This window comes from Uloborus diversus, chromosome 1 (assembly GCF_026930045.1).
Source record: "Uloborus diversus isolate 005 chromosome 1, Udiv.v.3.1, whole genome shotgun sequence".
Taxonomy (NCBI): domain Eukaryota; kingdom Metazoa; phylum Arthropoda; class Arachnida; order Araneae; family Uloboridae; genus Uloborus; species Uloborus diversus.
In genome coordinates, this window is record NC_072731.1 from 64,777,125 (window position 1) to 64,803,328 (window position 26,204).

A 26,204-nucleotide genomic window follows, 5' to 3' on the forward strand; every position below is an offset into this window, starting at 1 on the left:
TATTTTTGTTCTCTGAGAAGAACAATGCTTCATAGATGTTTTTTACAGAGCATACTGAAAAAACATTACCTTTTATAATCTATACCAAGAAAGGAAAAAAAAAATAGTTCATTTTTCTTAGTATTCAATTCTTTAGAGAAACTGACACATAAAATTTATATATAAACTTTATTTACAATAAGTTACATACACATACACTCATATGTATTAATATATAATTTCAATTACATTTCAAAGTTCAACAATAATTAACTTCGGCCTGGTACAAACAGTTTTTGACTGCAACCTCTATAACTGCATCTGTACACAATAACATGAAATTCTTTCTCCCATAATCTAAAATTATGAAAACAAATTAGACAAGTATATATAACATGAATATTATACAGGAAGGAGGACAAGCAAAGTATCCCTTGCTTTTATGAAATCAATGTATTACCGTAAAGTATAGGCCAGACTGACGTAAGTCCAAAAATTGCGATTTTCCGTTTTTTACTGCATTGTATGTGTAATATTATTCCGCATAGAGCCATGAAAGTGAAATAAAAAAAAAAACTCCTTTATAACTTAACCGGTACTATAAGAACGTAAGTCCTAACTTTTGTTTGAGCCAGAAAAACGTAAGTCCACACTAACTGGCTCTGAATTATTACTTAAATGCATGTTGAGAAAAATATCGTCTGTTATTAGAGGAATAATATTGGTTAAAGAAATATAAATTAAACAGATTTATTGTGAAATAATTTGCATAGGCGTCGGAACCGGGGGAGCTGGGGGAGCTTGAGCTCCCCCTGGAATATTTCAAACCGGCTCAGCTCCCCCGGAAAAATTCTCGCACTGCAGCTTTCTGTCGTACATTGTTTACCTCAAACGCGGTTTCAAAATATGATCTTTCTTTTCTAAGAATTTCCGCCCAATAAGCAACAAAAGCAAGGGACAGTCGAAGTGGTCAGTGCACTTGAGTCCAGCTTTACCCTTTTTCTCAATGTTTACACACCTCTTGATTCCCGGAAGAAAAATAAAAGAATTTTAAACAAGGTATCCGACTGCTGAAAAGTGGATGCACCCCACTTTTCAGCAGTCCCCGCGGTAGTGGTCCCCGCGGCCTGCAAAAATCAGTACCAGTACCGATGGGGGTTTGCTCCCCACTTTGAGCTCGTGTTTCGGGAGCGCATCGCAATTTAGTTCATATTCTTATTAGTTTTGTCTCGCATGCCCTTTTTTTGTCGCGTGATCACAAAAAAGATGGAGAATCAGTTTGGCATATAAATATGAAAAATATGGAGGGTGCTACAGACATAACTAAAAAAAAGGTAACTAAGGTAAGCAACTTGTTCAAATCAAATAATTTCAACTTTCCAGAAACTTATCTCATTTTAAGATATCTGATTCCTTAGGCACAATGTAAAGAATTTCCAGCGGAGTCCTTTAAAACTGGTTGATTAAAATTAACTTGCAAAATTTAACGTAAAAGTTAAACTAAAAGACCAAGTGGTCGTGTTCTTTATTTATTGCAATTACCTACATTAAAAAAAAAAAAAAAAATTAAAAAAAAAAAAAATTGAAAAAAATAAATGAACGCGGGTAGGGGGCAGCCCCATTTACAAACAAATTTATTTATTTATTTATTATTTAATCCGTCGTTTATTTCTCTCTTTTATCATTTTTCGCTCCATCATAAAAAATTAAGCCCTGAACAAAGAAAATTCTTTAGAGATTTCCCAAAAGTCTAATTATGTAGTTACAAAACAAGAAACAGTCCTAAACTAATTTTCAAGGAATCATGAACGTACATATATTTCGGGTTTAAATTCTATGTTTCGATCAAAAGGTACCATCAGATCGCAAAAATGTCATTGTTCGATGATCTATTGAAACCGAAAGTAATCTGTTGCCAGATAGAGAACCCGTAGTGCCCGAAACAGATATTATTCAAACAAATTATTTATTTATTTTTTGAAGGGAAATATTACCAAAAGAAAGAACATAAATTAGTGGCGTACTCAGAAATTACTTTTGGGGGCGCAAATCATTGCTGTGATAAAAAGCGCAATTTTTAGAACTATCCCACGGTAAAAAATTAAAAAAAAAAATTGTGCCCATTACTTTGTTTCATTTTAAGCCGAAAGGGATAGATTTTTTTAATGAAGGTATAAAACTGCAAACATAAATATCATTCAAAAAATACTAAAGGTACTTACACTACAGGAAAAAAAATTCACATAAATCAAAATCGGTGAAATCTTCACTATTATGATATTCTTAAAATCTTTCAATGATTATAAAAACAGTTACTATGTAAAAATTAGTTTTAAAAGGTGCGAGTTTATTGAAATGAAAAATTTTGAACATAATACTTTACGAAGTTAGAGTTATTCATGTTTTTTTCTTTCCTAATATTACGATTTTTTTTGTCACTTACAGATATATTTTCATGCCAAAATTGTAACTTTTCATTTATTATTTTTCATTTATTAAAAAACTCCTACAATATTTTATATAGTTTCTCCCAAAGACTTTTACTAAAATTTATCTGAACAATAAATTATATAACGAACACTTTATTTTAATACATTTCCAACGTTCTGTTTCTCCACCCTCCTGTTTCATCCTTTTCCCTTTTTCTAGTTCTCAGAAAATAAGAGAGTCTTCTAATGCTACGCTGCCGAAGTCCTCCCTTTCCTTCAAAATTATTACTGAGCGCCTCAAATTTTGTTTTCAGTGCTCGGTTTCCTGAAAATTTCCGAAAGAGAGTCCCTGAATACCTTGTTCTCCAACAACATGGGAATTTAAATAATATTCCCTTTTTGGGAATTCAATTTCAAAAAATTCTCGGTCCCTAACCAGGGCTTGATTACCTCACAGGCCAATTAGGCCTGGGCCTGGTGCCCCATCTTCCTAAGGGGTCCCAAATTACTGAATGAATTATGCATAGCAAATTCAACTATACGAAAAAAAAATCCATGTATTTTTAAAAGTAATAATAAAAAAATAATGACTATTTAGAAAAGAACTTCCTTAAAGGAGAATTTTTATTAATTCTGCCAGTAGCGAAGGGGGTTCGTGAATGCATATGATAAATAATTTACATAGTTCTGGGGGCCCCCGAAAATGCATTCCGACAGGGATAATATAGTCTTCAGGGAGCCCTGAAATTATTGTAGGCCTAGGGCCTCAAGTTTTGTTAGTCGGGACCTGTCCCTAACGCTGACAAATATCATCCGCAGTAGCGTTTTTTAGAGATTACAATTTCGAAAAAAATAAGTAGAAGGAACCTTTGAACCTTTTCTGATAACACCAATGAAGAACGCGCAGTCTAGGAAAATTTTGAAAAAATGTCAGAGTAGAACTCTAGTACAGCCTTTTCCCCTGACATCATTAAAGATTGCCTACAATTGCGATTTTGGAACTTCAAATTTGAAATATTGGGAGGGAGATATAAATCGATTTGAAAATTCGATCGAGGACAATCACTCAAGTCATATTAGTTTCACTAACGTCAACAAATATGGTAAATAATCCGTTTTAAGGACATTAATTTCGAAAATTTTTCAGGGAAGTTTATTCGAACCTTTTCTCCCCTTAACATTCCAAAAATCGCTTAAAAACTCGTTTTTAGAACAAGAATTTTGAAATTTTCCCGGGGGAGGGTCCCCCGGAACCCCTCTTTTTCTACGTGCTCATCTTCGAGTACTGACCGACCCCCTTTCAAAACTAGAGTTTTATCACCTCAATTCTCTCCATATTCAATGTATTTATTAAATATAATTGAAAATTTTGCAAGGAAAGAGAAAGAGAGAGAAGCTCTTCGAGAAGCTAATTTCTTATGGGGGAAAAATTTAAGTGCCCCCCCCCCCCCAAATTATTTTCTGGTTGCGGCATAATATGTCCCAGCTCCCCCTACTTCCACCAAGTTCCTACGCCTCTGATAATTTGTGATGGGAATGAAAAAAATGGAAAAAGCAAAATAAAGAAAAAGAGGGAAAAAGAGTAAAAAATGGCCTGTTTCTTGATACAACGTAAAAGAGACGGCACGATTGGAAACAAAACCAGAAGCCACGCAATTGTTTTAAATTTAACAACAGCGAAGAAGTAGTTTGTAAAACTTTTTAAATACACTATATCTACAACCTATATGAGAGTCGCTTTAGAAAAAGTTAGTGAGTCTATTTTTGGGAGGAAAATAATGAAAACTTACAACATTTTGAGAAGTTCGAGAGTACCATTAAGGGACGAAATAATTTCTGTTGCTGAAAGCAATCTCAGACACAATCGAATGCGCTAATAAAAACTCATAACAAACTGCCTCTGTTTACCTCAACAGACACACGTGGAACGCAATGTTTTGTTTTTTTTTTTTGTAATTTTGTAAATCACCGCAAGGTAGCGTATTCGAGCACTGGAGTTGCGAATTAAGTAAGCATTTAATTCTAGTCAAGTCCTCAGCTTAAAGCATAATCCTCATTGCTTAAAAGTAGCCTTGAAATTGGTTCGATAACTTTCATTAACCAAATTAACTTTGTAATTACTTATGTTTTTCTTTTTTTTTTTTTTTTTTGGAAATAATTAGATAGCAGATTTTGAGTCTTGATTAGTTTTTTCGCTCTTCATGATCCAATTTCTTCACTAAAATATACAATTTTGTTGTGAAAATACATGTGCAAAAAGAGCAAGAGCGTGGCGTGGGAGAAAACGGGCGGTTGAAGTGATAGTTTATAGAATGCAAAATGAATAAAATAAATAAGTTTCACTTCTACTGTGTGTCTTTATGACACACATTGTTTTTTAAAGTAAAGACTATTCTAATGCGTTAGGTAGTGTTTTATATGAATGTCTTATGGACTCAGGAGACATATTCGTTTGTCGAACATTGATTTTACTTATGTAGCTCAGTGTAATGAATATCATCAATACCATTACTGATATAATCCTTTTTTACCAGTTCAACTTGAGCATCAGCGACGAACAAATGGAGCAAGTAGAACAGGCCTTGACTTGCCCTGATGGAAAATGCCGATGGAAGGCAAATTTTGATGCCATTGTGGGTACTATTGAACGTGGCTTAGATATGTTCTGGACTCCAAGTTCCGGCCGCTATGAGGGTTCTGCTCTGTTTATTTATGGCATGGAATCGGAGTTCAAAGTGTATGTTAACTTTCCTCTCTTTAGTAATACTTTTTGTTTATATACAGGGTCCATTATGAAAGTAATGAGCATTTACTGGCAAAATATATTTATTGATCGTAATTTGTACAAATGTTCAATATTCTTCAAAATACTCCTCCTGCATCAATACACTCCTCCTGCATCAATACACTTGCGGAAACGTGTTTGCTACGCCTGAAAGGCACCCTGAAACTCTTCCAAGGGAATGCTTCTCAGGAACGTTGTAACATGGTGTTGGATGTTTCCCAAGGTTCCCCAATGTTTTCCTTTCTTCTCTCTCTCTCTCTTGAGTCGCGGAAACAAAAAGAAGTCACATGAAGCTAAGTAGGGACTGTAAAGTGGTGAGGGATCACCGGGGGGGGGGACATCCATAACGGGGTTCGCCGGCGACCTCCTCCTGGCTCTCTTTAAATGCATTGTGCCACTTCCCAGACTGTGATCTTGAAATGCAATCGTCCTTGAAGGCTTCTTGCAGCATCTGGAATGTTTCGGTTGCATTTTTTCCAAACCTCACGCAAAACTTTATGGCGTATCATTGTTCAAGCGAACGCTCCATTGCGTTATGTTACAAAAGTTGAAAACATACTTCAAGCGGAGGCACTTATCTCCGCTCACACTGCTCGAAAGCAACTGACTGGATGCATTGAAAGGGCATATCCCACACCACATTTCCCAGCCGGTTTTACCGTGCTGCCATCTATCGTCGCGTCACAATAACATTATGCTCATTACTTTCATAATGGACCCTGTATTTGATTTATGATTACATAGGATTACACTGTGTATTTGTAAACTGTTATTACGAAACAAGAGGGTAATGGAGAAAGATTTAATATTAAATCAAAATTTATCAAACACCTTTCATACAAGGAAATAGAACTAAATCTAAAGCGATTCATCCATTTAGGACAGGTCTGGCAAAGTCGAGGCATGGGTGGGGTGGGGTGGGATGGGGGTAGATGCACGCGAAACGTTATTTTAAAATTTTTAAAATTGAGAAAATAATGTCGTCTCCAGTAACTTTGTCAAGTTCGTAAAACCCTACTTTTATTCGAAGAAATCTGACTTGTAATGGATTAATATTTAATGATAAATATCAAAGCTAACCGTAAGCGGTGTCAAAAATTTGGTCGTTAGAATAGCTTTGTCTAGAAATATCGCTATGCGTCGTATTGATGACATGGTCTGGAGAATTAGCACATAACGTTTTAGAACTACAACATTTCAAGTACTCATCAATAGCTCTATATGAAAGTTGCAAGATTAGGCGAAAAATACAGTTAGACAACTCTTAATAACTTGGGATCAACTAAAGCCTTCGAGTTATTGGTAGTTCGAGTTAAAGAAAGTTTGAGACAATAAAAGCTGCGAAATAAAGGAATGTTTGAGTTATTTGACTTCGAGTTATCAAGAGTTGACCACTTAATGTTATGCATGAAACACACCACCAGCTCAGTCATTCTATCAAAGGACTGCAGTTTCATGCTTTTTAGCACTCATCAGCCCAGAATAGGAAGTAACTGAGCTGGAGGCGGAAAACCACTTAAAGGAGCCAAGAGAGCCAAACAAATTGGTAGCTAATGTAGAGTTAGCATATCAGAAGAGTGACCGCAGCAATAATGCGATTCAACTCAAAGATTGAAGGCAAATACTCAATGTTATGTTTGGGTCATTCTCACAAAGTCATTTTGAGCTTATTTAGATCCGAAAATTTAAAGTGGATGGAATCGGATGAAACCGGGACGTCTGGCAAGCCTACACATGAGGACATTTTTAAAGAACTTAAAGATGTACTTGAAGCTAATAGAAATAAAAACAAACAAAATTAGACATTACTAGCGCAGAGCCCTGCGTGGACAGCAGCACAAAAGGTTTTGTGAAATTGCTTGAAAATTATTTGGGAAGCAAAGCTTTAAGTAACATTACGTAATTCACCAAGAAGCGTTTTGTACTAAGAGCTTAGCTCTGTATCGTGTTGCTGCCCCCTTTGTCGTTGTAGTATCTATCAACAAAATCCGAGCTAGAGCTCTAAATTGACGATGATATCACAAGCTTGAAAGAAAAAAGGAAACCATCAATTATAGTGTGCACTGGCCTTCCTAAGAAAAAACATTTACAAAGTGGTAAAATTAGAGAAAATACTAAGGAGTAAGTTTCCAGCCCTAAACCTGATGCGCTAAGGTAGAAGAACTACATACGAATGTATCGATAGCCCGGTTGTCTCATCCAGAGACTGCAGCTTCGTCCTTCTTGGACTCACCAATCTGGAACAGTGAATAACCGAGCCAGAGTCAGTTGTCATCTCATTGAAGCCAAGAGTGCCAATAAACAAGTAGATAAAGTAAAATTATCTCACCAGCTTGAGTCCGCAGACATGATGCGCTTCAACTCGTAAATTGAGGATAAAGTTTGGATATTAAGCATTAAGTTGCCATCCCTAAACCAGGGCTAAGGTAGAACTATATGCAATATACCAACAGCTTGGTTATCCCATCCAGAGACTGCAGTTTCGTCCTTGTAAGAACGAAAGCTTCAATGAAATGACATATGACTTTAGCTCGGTGATCCCCCTATTTCAGACTGATGGGTCCAAAAACAGCAAAAGAGGGGAGGGAGTCAAAACTATTGAGAAAAAATGTGACATCTGTTATAGAAATCTCCCATAGGAAAAAATGTTATCGCCTCCATCTTTTTTATAGCTTATCTGATAAATGTGGAACAAGCTAAATTAGATACTGTTATAACAGCTAATTTTACCTCAAAAGAATATTAGCAGGAGGGACGGCAAGGAATCAAATCTTTAAAGACAAAGTTTAAATATATAAATTTAGCTTTAATTTTTTCTAGCCTTTCATCTGTTCACTTTTTTTGTACAATGAACGAATAACGTTAATTCAAAAAAAGACATAGGTTGAGCTAGTATTCATTTAATAAGATCATCATTTCAGATGCACTAAAACAGAATTAATAGAAGCAACAAAAGACAGAAAGAAAGTTGAGCTATATTTTAGACCTCAAACGTGTGTTCTTTTTGACTTTTTTTTATAACAAGAAGTTCCGTCTAGAACTGAACGAGCCTACTTTTCCGTATACCCATATCTACTTTCTTGTTTTAGGAGAATGAAGAGGGGCTTAGGAGGCTTAATCCGCTGCAGGTAGAGTTAAAATTTCAACTATCAAATTATCACCAAACAGGCAATTGCTTCATTCAAATGTAGAAGCAATTTTCACTCGTCATACCTTGACATTCGATTTTTTAGTAATAATAATAATAGTTTAGCTGTTTTTGCCACTTTGAAATTTCAAACAAAGTAAGCAGATTTTTCAAAACAATTTGTACGTTTTAAGCTAATATTTATAACTAGAAAATCGTCCGTCAAGGTATGACGGTGAAAATTGTTTCTACATTTGAACGAAGCAATTGCTTGTTTGATGATATTTTGATAGTAGAAATTTTAACCCTATCTCCAGTGGATGAAACCTAAACTTCAGTAGATAGCGTTCATTTTTGACCACTTTTTCATTTGTTCATTCTCAAAAAAATGAATCTTATTAGTAAAATAGTCGAAATATCCAGTTCAGTCTCGTAAAAATAAAGCATTTCCCTGAATACCAAACATCACCAAAAATAGTATCAAATTATCATGCCGTGAAGCGAGATTCATTGTTGATGACGTCAGGAGCGTAACTCGATCATTCGTTATTATATATATGAGGATTACATACTTTTATCATGCATCTAATGAGCTTGCAAATTACAAAGACACGGGATATTGATAAGCTCTTCGTTACTTTTATTTCTCAAACTAAATGTATTTATTCTTGCTATGTGTGAATGTTTGATACCACAGACATTTTCTTCAGTTCTTTTATTCTATGATTTTAGCTTTTAAATTTTTTCAGTATTTTATTTATTCTTCGATATTTTATAGCAACGAAGAGGAAGAAAATATTCGGAAATTGTTTCCAAAAGCAAAACTGGTAGGAGTTGAAGGAGCTGGTCATGCGATTCATGGACTTTTCCCAAAATTTGACGTCGAAGTTTTGAAATTTCTCGATGAAAACTGAAACTGTCTTGAAAAACAATTCTTTTTTTTTCTCATTAAGAATGTGATTAATAAACGAATTTGAAATTACTCTGTGAATATTTTTTAGAAAGTAGGGCCAGAAAGACTTTTTTTTTCTTTTTTACTTTAATAAATGATGAGCTATTCTCGCTTATTTTTGTTTCGATTGAAATAAGGGAAATTCTTAGTTTTCCTCAATGTCAACAATCGTTATCCGCAACTCATCGTCCCAAATGAAACGTTTAAGCATCAAACGATAGAAGTTTTTTTTTTTTTTTTTTTTTTTTTTTTTACCAGAACCTCACTATACCTGATTAGAAATATTAATTTCATTTACGTAGTTCTTGATTTTACTTACTAAAGTTACGCTCTAGAAAACACGCTGTACTAATAAGGAAAAAGGGTGTTAAATACCTACTGCGACTGTAATCAAAAAAGAAGATCTATCTAATCTTTTTGCAATTTTGGCCATGTCAAGGCAAGATTAACAATAATATTGAGGGGAAAACTAATTTTGATGACTTTGTGCCGTAAAAAGTTGAAGCACAGACAATTATATGAGACAAATGCTCATGGAAATCTATTCTAGGGTTAACTTTTTGAGGCATAATGGCTTCTTTTGAAGCCCTGTCTGACCTTTTTTCCCCTGTTAAGTTTGCTGATACAATGACTTCAACAGTTAGCTAAAAAATAAAGGTTCGGGTGGCCACAAAAGAAGCCAATATGCCTCAAAGAAATTAAAAAAAAAAAGCAATTCCCCTTTTTTGGTTAAAGAAGTTAGGATTTCTGAAGTAAAATTCAGCCGGAGAATCTTTTCAGTGGAAGAATCTTTTTTTTATTTTTTTTTAAACTATTCTCTAAAAACGAAAATGAAGTTAATAAAAACTTCAACTTCAATACCTTCCAAAGTATTCGCATTTACCCATGCGACCAAAAAGGACTTTAACAATGTTGAATCAGGGCTGCGGAGTCGGAAGGAAAATCTCCGACTCCGACTCCTGGAGTTTGAAACGTCCGACTTCAACTAACTCCGACCTTTTAAAAAATATTTATGTATTTATTTTTTCAATGTTCCCCCTTTATGGAAAGAAGGAAAAACTCCTAAACAGAGATTTAAATATTATTTCCTTTTAAAGTAATTTTTACGTTATATTTAATTGTAAATCTAAGATGCATACAGCGTTAGAAATTCAATTTAAAAATCAAATTTTTCAATAACAGCGATTTTAAAAGTGAGGTTACTTACAAATCTCATATTTTTAAAAAATGAAAAGGATTAATTTGCTCCTCTTTAATGTGTAACGAATATATGTCGATCAAATCGTATGCCTTCAATTCTTGAAAGTTGTGACTTGAGCGAACAACCGTGTTTTTCTTAAGTCAAAAATCATTTCTTGAGAGGGGGTGGTCCGCCCCGGGTGACGCAGTTCTGGTAGATGACACCCAAAGTTAATTTCGGAGTTTATAAAAATATAAATTCTTTAATTTGAAAATTTTCCCCAATAAATCTTAAATTATAGTTCATCTATAAAATTTAAGCGAAAATAGTGCACTATATTGTGGAGAGGACAGGTATATGTACGCCTGCACCAAATTTTACACAAATGTGGCGGTGTATAGCTTTGTACGAATAGCTTTTATTATACCCATGTTTCTTTTTTGCTCAGTTTTTAATTTTGACTGCATTAGAATAAATCTAAAAACGATTTTAAGGTTATTCCAATTATTGACTGTTGTAAACAAGAAGTCATGTTCTTATTTTATTTCATTTTTTTTTTTTAATGAGAATCAAGCTTAAAGACTAAGTATTTAATTTTAAAAAACAGATATATTTTATCGAATCTTCTGGATTTGCGCTTTCACACCAGCACTTATTTGAATTTGCCGAACACCCTCACAAGCCTTCTCCCGAGCTACGGGTCCCGACTGGCTCGAGAGATACATTCTTTTTACCATTTTATAACTGAGATAGAAGTAAAAATTATACTATTATTTTTATTTGAGAGTGATTACTTAGAGAATGTCAGGCATCAAAACCGTTTGCTGACAGTTGCTATTAGTTAAAGGGAATTAAATAAAATAATAGTTTAAAAAACAAAAAAAAAAAAAAAACACGCTTTAGTAGCAAAATGATGTAAAAACTTAAAAATAATCTTTGGATGAGAAGTATAGAAAGTAATTGACCAAACACTTCATTTTACTGTAATAGAAAAAAAGCGTGGGGGGCTTCTTATCAGTTGTCTTAAATTTCCTCCACTTTTTATCCATGCAAAATGTAAATAGGCAGCCCCCCACGCTTTTTTTTTATTACAGTAAAATTAAGTGCTTGGTCAATTACTTTATGTACTTGTCATCCAAAGATTATTTTTAACTTTTTAGATCATTTTGCTACTAAAGCGTGTTTTCTTTTCTTTTTTTTTTTTTTTTTTTTTTTTTCAGTTTTTAAAACTATTATTTAATTTTTTACTTTTTAGTTCATTTTGCTACAAAAACGTGTTTTTTTAGTTTTTTAAATTATTATTTTATTTTCAAATAAGATTTAGATATTAAATATCGCTAACACTTGTAAATCTTAAATGAAATCTTTGTGCGTATGTTCGATTTTTATAATGGAATGTACTACTGATGCTGTAAGAACAATACTCTAAATCATAACTGTCCTTAGTGATTTTAATTGGGGTCCGATCCTATTGTTTAGATAAGGCAAATTAAAGTTACACAATAAACTTATAGGCATATCACCATTAATTTTAAAAGCATGAAGAGAAGTCCTAAGGAGTGAAGGGGGCTATCATATGGATGATGCACAGCGTTGCTGGAAAAATCTATTACCCTCCCGCACATCCACAAGTACTTTTTTTTTTGACAAAGAGTCTGGGTTTCAGGATAAACATTCAGGATTAAATCATTTGGAGAGAATTTCCTAACTCATATATTTTGATAAGATATCTTTTTCAGCTATTTTCCGTAATTTACTTGTAATAAAAGATTTAGAATTGCTTACCACCATCTCCTAAACAAACTATTATAGTTTTTCTTAAGATACAGAGATTGTAAAACGCTCCTAAAAGGAGACGACTTTAATATATCTGCACGCACTCCTCTATAGGGCACCACACGAAGAGTTTGGTGAAAATCACCGTCAAATACAAAGGTGACACCTCTCATAATTTTCTATGAAACTTCTTATCCTTTTAGGGTTCTATCTACGCCTTCTATAAGCAAACGGTGACTCATCGAATATTCGTCCCACATTATGAGACACTCTATTGAAGAATTTCTCCCAATTGCAAGTTTTTTCTTGTGGAACATAAGGAGTCTTTCTGGAGGAGATATTCAAAGTAGTTTAATGTGGGATAGTCAGTTTTTGAACCACTAAGTCAAATCTCGGCAGTTCCATAGAAAACCATTGCAAAAGCCAGTCTGCCTGTTGACCGATTTTTGGCTGGTGTTGAATTTATTAAGTTTTCCAGTTCCACAGGGTAAACCGAAAAATATTAATTTGCGTACCTGGTTTTCATGAACTAATCTTGTATTTTATAAAATTGTTTTCTTCGATTCTCTGCGGCGGCAGCAAAATAAAGTCCCCTGCTGGGGTTCCGCAGGACAAATTTTGCCTATTTTTTTTTTTTTTAAATTAGATTTTGGTGTACATCGTTTGACATTGAACGACAATCTTAGTATTTCTGCTGACGCTCTCCTCGCAATATGTCGTTACAGAGATCTTTTTTAAATGTTTGCCATGAAGCAATAGGATCTATTCCTATTCCTATTCAGAGTCACAACTGACTACAACTGTATTTTATGTCGAGGACTGCATACTAAGTGCCTTGCCTCCATTATTTTATATACCGATAGATGGCAGCACCATCACCGGATCGAACAGTTAATGAGAATTTAGAACTAGTCCAGGAGCTAATAGCTACCTAGTACTAGCACCCACAGAGGTATCGTTTCACTTGGAGGACATTGTGACCACGAGCATATTTAGCGTCGCCCAGTCACCATTAATGACGACGGTGGGTCTTCGACCAGTGAGGATCGAGCCCGAGACCCTCCGGTCCCGAGTCCAATGCCCTACCGATCAGGCTACCACGGCCCCAATAGGATCTAAAAGCTAAAATAGTTCTACACAATATTCTCTGAGTTTAGGAGCGGAGTCGAAAGTTACACGTATCAAATAAAGTTATATAGTTTCCAAAGTTTCATCTTCCTCTATTATACCGAGTTCTATACATGCTAATTGATAGGTTGGCAAGACCTTTAATGTCAAAAGACTTTGGAGATATGTTGGATCACAAAAATGTTCTAATGTTTAAATTTCCTAAAGCACGAAAATGTTATGCGCAACTACCCTTTGAGCAGAGATTTTTATAAACTAAATGTACTTGTGTGAACTCATTAGCAGATTGTTTTTCATTTCGATTTTAGTATTAATAAAACAATTTAAATGAAAGCCCGAAATGCATGCGAAATTACAACTTTTAGAAACATGGACTAGTTTTGTCTATCTGCACTACTTGAATTCAAAAACTAATTTGCGCAAAGAAAATCTCAGATATAATTCGTGTAAATTTATTTCTTAAGCATAATCATTCTGTGACTCTAAATGGTTTGCAATGTTTAAAAGAACGCTACATTCCTTTTCCTCTTCAGCCTCGAATTTATATACAGGGTTCCGCGATTCTGACAGGGTCCTTTTTTTAATAGTCCCTTGTTTTCATCCCTAAAAGCTTTCAGTTCGCAGATAACTTCAACTGACCTGTCATTGCGGATGCTGGACAATCGGTGTTTGGTTTTACGTATATAAGAATAAAAGAGTACGAAACATAAACAGGTAGCGAAGACACACTTTTGGTTTAAAAAAATTAGTATAAATACATATATGCAAAATTTATAGTCTATGCCACTTAATAAGAATGCACCTTTCATACAGTGAAAGAATTTTTCAAATAGTTGCAATGGCTACGGAGATTGCCTCGAACATATAAAAATCCGCTCTCTCTCTCTTTATAATATTAATATAGATTGTATTCATGTGGCCTCGATGAATCTATACAGCTGGCGATATATAGAATGATAATCAATGAAGGAAGATTAAAGGTTAGGAAGCTTCTCGAAGATAAACTATAATAGGGCATAATCTAACGTAGCAGCGTCGTAACGCTGTGATTTGGATCTGCGCAGCCTTCACAATGCTGCCAGGTTAGGTTTGCCCCAAGTAAAGTTTGGAAATTACCAAAAAGAAGAATTACATGTCTTAATACCCAGGATAAAGTACAGAACGTAACATAAAACACAGCATTGTTATTCGATTTAAAACCTGAGAGTACTTTCTCGGAAAGAAATAGCCTTTTCGAAAACTTAACGCAATGCAAATTCTTTTGTTCGATGCTGAACGAATTAGCATCGAACTAATGCTATTATTTTACCATTTTTGAAGTTTATTGTCATACTTTTCACGGGGATAAAACTATTTTTAGAAGCCCATGTTGGTGCGAAAAATGTTTTAAAAGTCATTTCTCAGAGTCATGTCAAGAGTTTTAATGGTTCAAACAGATTGCATTGTTATAAGGATTTCCCTGGTTAAAGAGATTCCTATCATATTATTACGATTGAAGAATAACTGATAGTACTATCTAATCAGTTTTCAGAAGCAGAAACAAAGAAAATATGATTCAGTGGATTCTATAGTATTTTATTTCCTGAAGATTCACTTTGGATTTAAGTAAGTTTATGAATTTCTGAAAGGAAAAGTTGTCTATTCTACTAAGCATTAAAAGATCTATATAAAGAGTTTCTTAATTCTTACTCTGTTATGATTAGTATTTAAAAATGAAATTATTTCACTTTTGTCATTTTTATTGCATAATATGAAACATTCGAGAGGAATACTTGAGTCTTGGGAAAGTAAAACGCAATATCTGATTTTTTTTTTTTTTTTTTTTGTTTTTGTTTTGTTATCTATTGTACTTAAGTTTTACTGTACAAGTTTGCTCATTTGGTTTCGGCTAAAAATAAAACACGAAAAAAACGTAAGTCACAACATGTCTCTGCTGCGAGTCTGGAAACCATTATACAAAATCCATTTTCTTCAAATATTTTAAAATATTATTCCTGCAGATTGTGCGCTTTAAATTCCATCTGCAGAATACATTCATTTAAGTGCTGCTTTCAATCGTTCATGAGGAATATGCTGAGAATCGAAAGCATAAGCACAATTTATCACTAAAAAATATTGGAAAAGAAAGAAGCAAAATATTTTTTATTGTTATTAATGTTTTAAAGACTTATTCAGTAAAAACAACATGTTCCATTTCCTAAGTGATTGTAAGTAACCATTAGTTGAATAAATGGCGTCGAATTTAGCAGTCAAATTTGACGTGTTTCTTTCTTACCAGGAAACCACCCGATAGCATAATAATTTCTTTATATTAAAAAAAAGTAAGGTCAAAGAAATTTCTTAAAGGAAGTCTGTGGCGAGCCTGCGTGCAGGAGACCCCATAGCACCCTACAGCCTTGAAATTTTGTACAAAATTGCTTTGAGCCTCGGTGGTTTGCACCTGGGGTTTTGTTTTTTAAATTTCGAATTAGTTTTTTTTTTTTTTTTTTTGTAATTTAGTTTTTAAGCTCAAATTTCGCGTAAATTGCCTCTTAAAGGGGTGAAAATTACTTGCACATGTTAATATTATATATCGTTAGGAAGGATGGAATTTTCCGTGTTCTACGCAATTTGTTTCAACGCTCTAACTAAATTACGGCGGGAGTTATTTTCGTTTTTAGGCTTAGCTGAAATTTAGGCTATACTTTCTTCATTAAATCTATCAGTAAAAAGTGAAGGAATTGTCGCACAGTATTGTTTTTTAGCACCACTGGAAGGAGTGGCTTTTTTTTTACTCCAGATCTAACTATACCTTTGGTCAAAAAACTAAGCTTCTATCTCCATTGGAAAAAAAAGTTACAAGCCGTTTTAATCAAGTTCGAAAAATCTCGTCTATTTTCAAATTATTGATGTCTTATTTGGCGTTGCCTTAGTTACGTTTTTAAGATGCATTTGTTTCTTTTTTCTTATTCTCCAATTTTAAATGGTTTCGATTTTAATGGAAAATCTTAGGCTCAACTCAATTCAAGTCCCGAGCTAAAAAACAAAATATATTACTAGAGACCACGAATATGAAAGCGACTGTTCAAACGTATAAAACTGCAGTTTTGCAATGCTCAGGGGCCCCTTAGCCCTTACGTCTCTGCAAGTTGGTGCAAGTTATTTTGAAACCCGGGGAAGGGGGTGCTTTTTGTTCCAAAGGGAACTCTCAATGCGTTTTTGATATGTTTCTTTCTAATTGACGATTTAAATCTTTGCGCATCAAACAAGATTACAAAGCAATCATCGGGAGTTGGTGAGCTTCAACGAGCGGGAGGCAGAGCCCCCTAGTGAAAAAAATATAATAAGTAGCAATCGAAAGAGCGATGTAAAACAGCTTCTGGGCGCATAAATTATTTGCCCTCGTCCCCCCGTTATCAAAATATGAGGTCATAAAGTCTGCCGAAAACTTAAGAAAACTCTCCGAATTTAGCGAGTTTCGGCGAGTAATGTAAGACATCTTTCACACGCTTTGCAGATGGATGTCCAGTCACACGCAGACAGTGAAATCGTAAGGTACCTTCAAGTTCTCGCAAAGTTCTTTGAATTTGGTGCTTTTTTGGCATTTTCTGCAAACATTAAGACCTTATATCGTGATAAAAAGGGCACGACGCGACGGCAAATAATTTTTGCGTCAAAAAAATCGCATTATGCTCTTTTGATTGCTACCTAATTATTCGTTTTTTTTTATTACAGTGTTCGTGTGGTTTCCTGGATACTAAAATTACATTTTACTCGCTTTTCTTAATTAATTTATTTAATGTATTAATGATGAATTAATTTAAACATTTGTCTCATGACTTGGAGGGAAAAACTATGCAGCTAGTTTTGCTCAATATTATTAAGTTATGTATTCATTTATATGCTTATTAAAGGCCTGTTCACACGGTAACACTAGCTGTATTCACTCTCAGAAATGGACTTTCAAATTTGACGAAATTTTCTTCGTTTTTGACGAAACCACTTCCAGGGATATGCTCCGAGCGAACATTTCGTCAAATTGAAGAAACTGCTTTTGTTAGTGATTTGAGGATGAGAATTTCGTCAAACGTAACGAAATATTTCTTCATTCTAGTTTCGTCAAATTAACAATCATTTTCGTAGTTTTGAGAGCATTAGTTTCGTCAAATTAATTTCGTCATGTGTAAGGACGTTAATTTCGTAAATTTTTTAGAAAATTTATTTCCTTTTTTTTTTTCTTTGAGCACATTAGTTTTTTTTTTTTTTTTTTGAGAATACAGTCGAACCTCGTTAATTCGAACACGTTTAAAACAAATAACTGCTGGAATGAACGTTTTTGCAATCCTTGTCTTATTATTTATTGTTTTTTGGATAAAGCGAACCACGTTTTATAATAATCGTTTTTAATGGTCCGTTTAAGTTCGTTATAATGAGGTTCGACTGTATTTTATAAGATGTGTGCGTGTGATCATATCATAACTTTAGAATCTTACCACCGTAGTTTCCCACTTTATTGCGTATAGTCACTTTCACAGGCCCGTCATTTACGGGGTCAGGGGGTCAATTGACCCCCCCCCCCCCCCCGTCTTGATTTTTGAACATTCATGTTTTTACACATGACTGGCCGTTGTTTTAGTTGGTTTTTTGTAAAATTTTTATTGAGTACAGACTTTTTGTCATATTTGGGGAAAAATTGAAACAATGGGCCTGCAGCCCCCCCCCCCCCCCATCAAAAAAAAAAAAGACAAGTAATTGTTAAAAAAAGAGGCACAAAAAACATGTCAAGCAAATTTTTATTTATGTAAAAGTTCAAAGAAACAACTTCTTAAAAAAGGTAAAACAAATCATTGCAGATTAAACTCCCCATGGTATCTAATTAAATCCCCCATAATGGGGGTTTTCCTTCAAAAAATCTAATTTTTGTCGGATATATTTCCAAATTTGGAACAGAGGTTCGTTATTGGAGGCTCGGGAATTCACACAAGGTCGTTTATGTCCCTCTATGTGGGGGCGCGGGGGGGGGGGGACAGACAACCCCGCATTGGGGGTTCTCCGTATTAAAAAAAAAGTTTTTGTCCGATCTTTTTTAAATTTGCCACAGAGGTTCTTAGATGCTCAAGAATCACGCAAGGTAGTTTTCATCACTTTATAGGGGGGGGGGTCCTTAAAAAAATCCAATTTTTGTAGGTTCTTTGATGCACGAGGATTCAGGGTAGTTTTCGGCCCTCTATGGGGAGGGGGCAACCCCTATGGTAGTTTTCCTACAAAAAAAATCCAGTTTTTGTTGGATCTTTCCGAATTTGGCACAGAGTTTCGTTATTTGATGCTCAGGAATTCTCATAGGGTGGTTTTCTTTCCGCTATGGGGGGCAACCCCCATACGGGGGGGAAGGTTCTTATAAAAAATCAGTTTTTATCATATCTTTTCCAAATTTGGAACAGAGGTCCTCTGGTGCTCGGGAATTTACACATGGTAGTTTTCAACCCTCCATGATGGGGGGGGGGGGGAGCAACCCTGCATTGGGGGTTCTCTTTATATAAAAAAAAAGTTTTTGACCGATCTTTTCTAAATTTGCCATAGAGGTTCTTTGATGTTCAGGAATTCACGGAAGTTAGCTTTCGTCACTGTATGGGTGGGGGGGAGGCAACCCCGATGGGGGTTTTCCTTGAAAAAAAATCATTTTTTGTCGGATCTTTCCAAAATTTGGCATAAAGGTTCGTTCATTGATGCTCAGGAATTCTCATAGGGTAGTTTTCGCCCCGCGATGGGAGACAACCACCAAATGAGGGGTTTTCTTATAAAAGACCAGTTTTATCATGTCTTTTCCAAAATTGTAACAGATGTCCTTTGACGCTCGGAAATTCCCGTTTTCGTCCCGCTATGGAGTGGGAAACTACGCGTGTGTGGGGGGGGGGGTCTTATTTATCCAGTTTTTGTCTGATCTGTTCCAAATTTTGTACATTTGTCTTTTGATGCTTGGGAATTCTCATAGTTTAGTTTTCGTCCCGCTATGTGTGGCAAACCGCATAGGAGTTTTCCTTATAAAAATCCAGTTTTCGTCGGATCTTTTTCAGATTCGGCCCAGATGTCCTTTGATGCTGGAAATCCACATAGGATAGTTTCCCATGGGGTAGTATTCATATGGGGTACTACCCAATGTGTTTAAAGAACCTATGTGCCAAATTAGAAAAAGATCTGACAAAAGCCTGGATTTTTGTAAGGAAAACTTCCCTAATGGGGGAGGGGGGTGTCCCTAAAGCGGAAAGAATATTTCAAACTGTTTGAACTACATCGCTACATCGCGATGTAAGGATGGCGATGCATTACGATGTAGAAATTCCTACATTGCCCTGCCCTACTGGGAATATAAAAGTGCTACTTCCTCAGCAGACATTGGGTTCTGGAAAAATAAATCATGTGCCACTTTTATGCACAGTTAGCTCGATATATGCTCGGAAGAAAATGGCTGAGAAGTTTTTTTCTTCATTGCATCACATGAAAAAATTCCAAAAAAAAAAGATTTTTATCCAACTTATACCACAGATTTCAAAGAAAAAGTACAATAAAATGGACAACTTTAAATTAGTATATATTTGTTCTAAAATTAGATACAGAAAATAAAATTAGATAATCTTAAGAAAAAGCTTACAATTTTCTTTTTCCAATCAATTGTTTGTTTTATTAATTTTGCTTGTATGTAAAATGTTTATTTGGCCAAATTTATGTTTAATACAGGAACTTTATTATTGCATGCATTTCATACTTTGAAAACAATTCTCTGCCAAATTGCAAAAGGTATTTGAAAGTATAAATCTCTAAAAAATACAGATGTGAAATAAATCTTTTGGTAAAATTAATTTAGTGTAATGTTTGTTAAATAATTATAAAATATACCTTTGCTTTTTACCCCTAAGTTTTTATTTCCAAACATGTGTAACATGAAATCAATGTATAATATACGAACATTTAGAACATTGTTATAATTATGAAAATGTCTTCGTCTGTCCTTGTTCTGTTTATCTCTGTGATGTTGGATCCATCCTAAAAAAGTTTTAAAAAGATAATATGTACATAATAAGTAAAGGTTTAAGTCCATGGGAGTATGCCCTCATGCACATGGATCTTTTTTCTATTTCAAGGAAAGTTTTACGATTAAATTCAGCAGTTTATTTCTGAAATAAAACATATTTTCACGATTTCTTTCAAAATCTGAGGGGAAGCATCTGATTTAATCTTCATATTTTTCAAAATATATGATTATTTCGATGCTGACAGCTTTTTTTCAAGCAGATTGCAAGAATGAGTTATTTTTACAGCGAATGAACAAAATTTTTATTTAGGCAGCTAGACTCTCAGTTAGTTTCTGAAATTAATTTCTGAATAATATTCAAGAACTAGAGTTTCTTCAATTTATCGAGAATCTGCATTTATTTAGTCATTAAACGAGTTAATTCTTTTGCACATCAAGTCGTGAATTTTCATTTTTTTGAGCTATAAAAAAATCAAGGGTGCGAAAATTGTTGATGTGTGATTTTTTTTTTTAATTTATTTCTTATTTTAACCAATAGCCAAAATACACCGTTTTTTCCCCGATTTTCGTGTTCCGTTTTCTTCACGAATGTTTTCTGAAGTACTCCCCCGCCCCTACCCAAATTAGTTCCAATAAAGTATTTATGAATTAAGTAGTACTGAAACTGGTAATTATGATTTTATTTGCACTTTTTTCAGAGATTTTATTATGCTATGTTATCAATAAACAACATTTACTTACCGAGCTTTACCTCCTTAAACCACTATCAAATTAGAGTCAAAAACCCAGGACTCCAACACTCGAAGCCACGCTCCATTTCATAAGTTAACTAGTAATTACATAAAGCTATCTTCTAGCTGATGGATAGGGCTTTAGTAGGAAAAAAAAAAATTATTTTACTGCTATACTGGGGGTAGAGTACTCACAAAATGGAGCGTAGCTTAAGGGAGTGTGTACTTCGGATTTTTTAAACTCAGCTGGTAATGATCTTAAGAGGGAATGCTTGCCAAGTAAAGTTGTTAATTGATAGTATAGTACCTTGAAATCTTTAACAAATATTCGAACAAAATCATAAAATCATCAGAATCAATCACTAGTACAAAAATATTCAAACGTAGTTATACTAGTTTGGGACGGAGACGAAGGGAGTATCACCTTTTAACTAAGCTTATTTGATTTTTAGAATATGCAATTTTCACGCAGTAAATAAAAAAACGCCAAGGGAGAAGAGTTGCCAAAGATAGGGGAAACCCAATAACAAAGTACATTTTCTTGTTTGTTTGTGTCTTGAGAACTAATTGACTGATATCAATGGATTTTTTTTCAAAGGTATATAATGAAAATAGGGACTAGTGAGGTGAGCAAAGCTTGTTACATATATAAAGCTCATATATTTTCATTATCCTTTTAATTTTTCATATATTTTCATTATCTTTTCAATTTTTTAATTGAAGTTCGGTTAAATTTTCAGACATTTTACTTTATATCGAGCAAAATCACAACTCCAACTAAAAGATTTGGATTTATTGGAAGTTCATCTATAAAATGCTTCTTAGTCTGATTTAATGTAGACCGGGATTTCTTACTTTTTGTTCACAATATCTTGAGGCGGCAAATATGGCAATAAAATTAATCCTGCATTTATTTTAGCTGTAGAAACTATGTATAATGGAAAAATTCATAATTATGACAAATCATACCGTAACACAAATTGACATAGAAAAACTTAAATTCAGTGCATGAAGTGGGAAAATAAACAAAAAAAAAAAAAAAAAAATGCTTATTATTGTTATTACAATTTTCAAACATGCTATACTATCTTTTCTTCTTTTCTTTTTACATCGAGGTTAAACATTAAAACTCTACCTTCAATAATTTATTTTAATTTGCGGAAAAATTGAAAAAATATTGAAAATATTCTGCTGAAATATCAAGCACAAAGATAGAGTTCTTTATGGAAATTAATATTTTCTCTATCTTAAAATGATTTTATCAAATTGATATTTACTTTACTTCATGTTTTATGCAAGTAAAAAAAAGGCTACACAAATAATGAATATAAATACCCAATGCTAGAAACATCTGCCGCAGGGAAAGAGATTATATAAACAACATGGGGTAAGCTGGTAAGCATATTGGAGGATTGGTATATAGTATTTGTTTAAGAAAATAAAAATGCAGAATGAAACAAATTTGAACTATTAAACTAAAAAATACACTTCGTTTAACAGAATTATTTTTGTAAAATGGAGAAGAATGAAAACACATAACCATGATATATATTCCATGTTGAAATTAAAAGCTTCAAAGTTCTATATGCCTTTTATAAAAGCGCTGTATTTATCATCTGTGTTAGTTAAGCTACGGTGGAGGGTTTTTTGAGCAATCACGATTGCTTATTGTTCTCATTTGACAGTCCTTGACGTTGGGATTATTTTTCAGCTTGGACCAGCAGCACCACCGCCCACCGGCGCGGCGGCGGCACGGCTGCTCTGTTCCTGAGCACTGTCCCCCGGAATCCACTTCTGCTGGGTGGTGGCGTCCATGTCCTTCACACGCATGCTCATACACACTCGCCAACGCGTGAGCGCCTTTACACACATACACAGGCCTACATGCACACACTTAAGCCTGCACACACACAACTATACACATAACCACCCAGGAGGAGGGACATGCTTGGGGGGGGGAGCCATTTCTAGAAACAATAACTCTAATGAGTAGGGTCTTGTCGCAACTCGTGATTGCGAAAAACATAATTTGAATTCAAAGTTTCAGAATTCAAACTAGATTTTTTTTTTTTTTTTTTTTTTGTAAGTTTAAATTCGTACTAACTCATTAGTCGTGTTTGTAATTTTTTTTAACGAAATAAAGGAAGTACGATTTTGGAAACAAATGTCAACGAACCAACATTTTCTTTTACAAATAAAAACAACGCTAACTAAGCCTAACGTGGAGGTGACTCAAAGTTAAAACACACAGAATTCTAAACCTAATCGAACCGTTCGTTTTCAATTTTAATGTGTTTTAAATACAACTATAAACACAACACTATACAAAAATGTAACAATACATAAAAGAAGGCACACTGCACATACAAATTTCAAATAAATACTAACCTTTTTTTATGAATCCTTTAGAATAACTGAGGTAAGATAATTTAACGAGCAAGTACAAGATTGGAAGGGAAACTCCCAGAATGCACTGCAATGTGACGAAATCGGGACGAAATAATTTCGTGAAAAATTGAGATTTCTGGTTTCGTCAAATATCATGTGATTTGGTGACGAAAAAATCGTCGAAAATAACGAAATGGTGCTCGAGGATTGCCGAATCGTCAAAATTGAGCGTTTCATTTCAGTGTTTCAATGTAGCTCCAACGTGTGGTGACGCTGCGTTAGATCGATGATCCATTGAACCATTAAATCGTTCAGAAGAGATAAAATGGAGGGAGTGAGGACTTTCATGCATGAAACCAAGACCCAAAGCCAAGTGATGGATCTTAAAGTTGGAAGAAATCATTGGAAGAAATAAGGTTTCTTTCGCTTGTTTCACGCAAAAGGTGCCAACCATTCGTCGTTGTTGAGTCACGTGACTTGGGGTCTTTGAGTCAGCTTTTGCTAAACTAATGATTGGACTTGCTCCCTCCATTCAAATTCCTGCTCAAAGGTTCTAACGCAGCGCAATCGCAGACCTAACAAGCGATCTATGAGAGTGTTCACATTAAACGTCTGTTGATTTCATCGCTCAGTGATTTGGAACTGTGCTGTGTTAAAACCACCAATAATTTAGCTTCGATGGTTCTAGCGAAGTGCTATCCCGTGTTAAAAGTGATTTAAAATACATCGCACGTCAGTATGCAAACGAGTTCTTATGTGTTCTTATGTGCACAAGCTTTTTATAACGTAATATTGGTAAATCTACAGTCGAAGTCACTTATAACGAGCCCCGATTTAACGAGAACTCTGTGTTAACGAGGAAATCAGAAATATTTGGCTGGTATAAAGTCTGTGGGAGCAAAACTCGCTTTTAACGAGCAAACCCCTCTTAAAGCTAACAATATTTTTGTGATTCATAAAATTTCGACTTCCAGCAAAATAGTGAGTCTTCAATCCGAAAACAAGTGATGACGGCATTTCGAATTTTTTTTTTTTAATTTGTAATTAGAGAAACATTGAAAAATAACATATTTGTTGACATCAATGTTGCTACATCCGAGATACTTGTTTACGATTATATTGTATCTCAAATTCAAGCTAGTTTAAATGAAAAAACCAATGATGTAACGACGATAGCAAAAGTTGTAAAGAGTTTGAAGTTGAACAACCATCAACATACTCAATGTATTTTGATGTGCAGAAAACCTTTTTCGAAGCCAGGGATTAAAATGACGATGTTTTGGCCCCCAAGAATATTCCTGTACTGTCCGGTCTCGAAAGCGAAGACTACCACTCAGGACAGATTGAACTTCAAAAAGGGGCGTTAGGTTGATGACGGGCACTTCCCGCTCGCACTTGCTGTATTTGAACACGTTATGTTGTACCTTTTACTTCCGGGTTTCCCTCCATATTTTGATAAAATCACAGCAGACCTGACACATGCGCAAATTGGCGCTAAGTCTGGGCTTAGGAAAATGAACAGTAAAGACATCAATAATGCAAGAAAGAAACAGTAAGACAGTTAAAAGGAAATAACCAGTTTCTTCGGCACTGTAGAGAAATGGAAAATACGTGAAACAAGTATGTAAGAATTGTAAGGATTTTTTTCACGAACCCGCTTTTTACGAGCACTCGGATATAAGGAGCAAATGTCGTAGTCCTTATTCTTTCGTTATAAGCGAGTTCGACTGTATTAAAAAAGCCACATGTTGCAGATTAGCCATCAGAAAAGCCACTTAATAAAGGCACAAATATTGCACAGACATGTTTCGGAGGTTCAAGGAAGAGTTTTTTTAATGAAGAAAAGTGTGAGGGTTTTGATGTGAAGCCATCGACAAAAACATAATATTTACATGCTTTACCTCCAAATGTTCATACTTTTCTATATTTAAAAAAAAAGGATCCTCGAAACCCGGAAACACATGTCGGCAACTTTTTGCAATATTTGTACATTTATTAAGTTGTTTTTCTTGCGTTTACTTTTCGTTGTATAAGAGCATTTATTCTCTTCTTTTGTTAAAGCAGGCCTGTCATGTAGGGGTGGAGAGAGTAGAGAGGGGTACGGACGAAAAAAAAATCCTGAAGTGGTTTATCCACTTGAGAAAAATTGAAAATTTTTATATTTATGGCACAAAATAATTTATTCAGAAATTCACAATATTTACATTGTAATGCCTTTGTTTTTTTAACACGTTTTTATATGTTCAGGATCCCAAATGAAAACACTAACTTTGATAGTGCAAGCTGTAGGATAATTTAACTTCCCTGTACAACAAAGTATTATTTGTTTGCTTTTCTCACTAAAACTTCTGTATACACAGGACAGAATTAAAATATCAATATTATTAAGCAGTGGAAATGTTTTAGTTAACATTTTAACATATTTTCATTTAATGGGTGTATATATTGATGGATGTAACTCTAAAATAAAAGAAAAGCAATTTCTGTTTAAAATTTCATAATTTACAAAAAAACGAGCTGATGTGTGCATCACATGACTTCCTTTTACTCCCATTTAATGTCATTTCTCATTTTTGGCAGTTTTAATGTGATTCAATAGTTTACTCTCTAAATATCACCAACAGTGGCTAAATTAAAACCAGATTTTAAAAAATAATAATAAAATAAAAAAAATCGTCAAATTTGTCGCCAAGTTGTCGACAAAACTTGGCGATCAAAAG

The 26,204-nt window shown here is 34.4% G+C and overlaps 2 protein-coding genes across 2 annotated transcripts in view; both read left to right on the forward strand.

Moving 5' to 3' along the window:
- LOC129234622 (protein ABHD11-like) overlaps positions 1–9,302 on the forward strand; it is a 33,154-nt gene extending 23,852 nt beyond the window's left edge. Inside the window, exons 6-7 of the mRNA XM_054868655.1 lie at positions 4,943–5,145; positions 9,099–9,302. Of these exons, the coding sequence (XP_054724630.1) occupies positions 4,943–5,145; positions 9,099–9,234 (339 nt within the window). The 3' untranslated portion in view covers positions 9,235–9,302. The remainder of the gene's footprint in view (positions 1–4,942; positions 5,146–9,098) is intronic.
- Positions 9,303–14,930: 5,628 nt separating this feature from the next.
- LOC129234623 (protein ABHD11-like) overlaps positions 14,931–26,204 on the forward strand; it is a 45,000-nt gene continuing 33,726 nt past the window's right edge. Inside the window, exon 1 of the mRNA XM_054868656.1 lies at positions 14,931–14,961. The gene's annotated coding sequence lies outside the window, so the exon portion shown is untranslated. The remainder of the gene's footprint in view (positions 14,962–26,204) is intronic.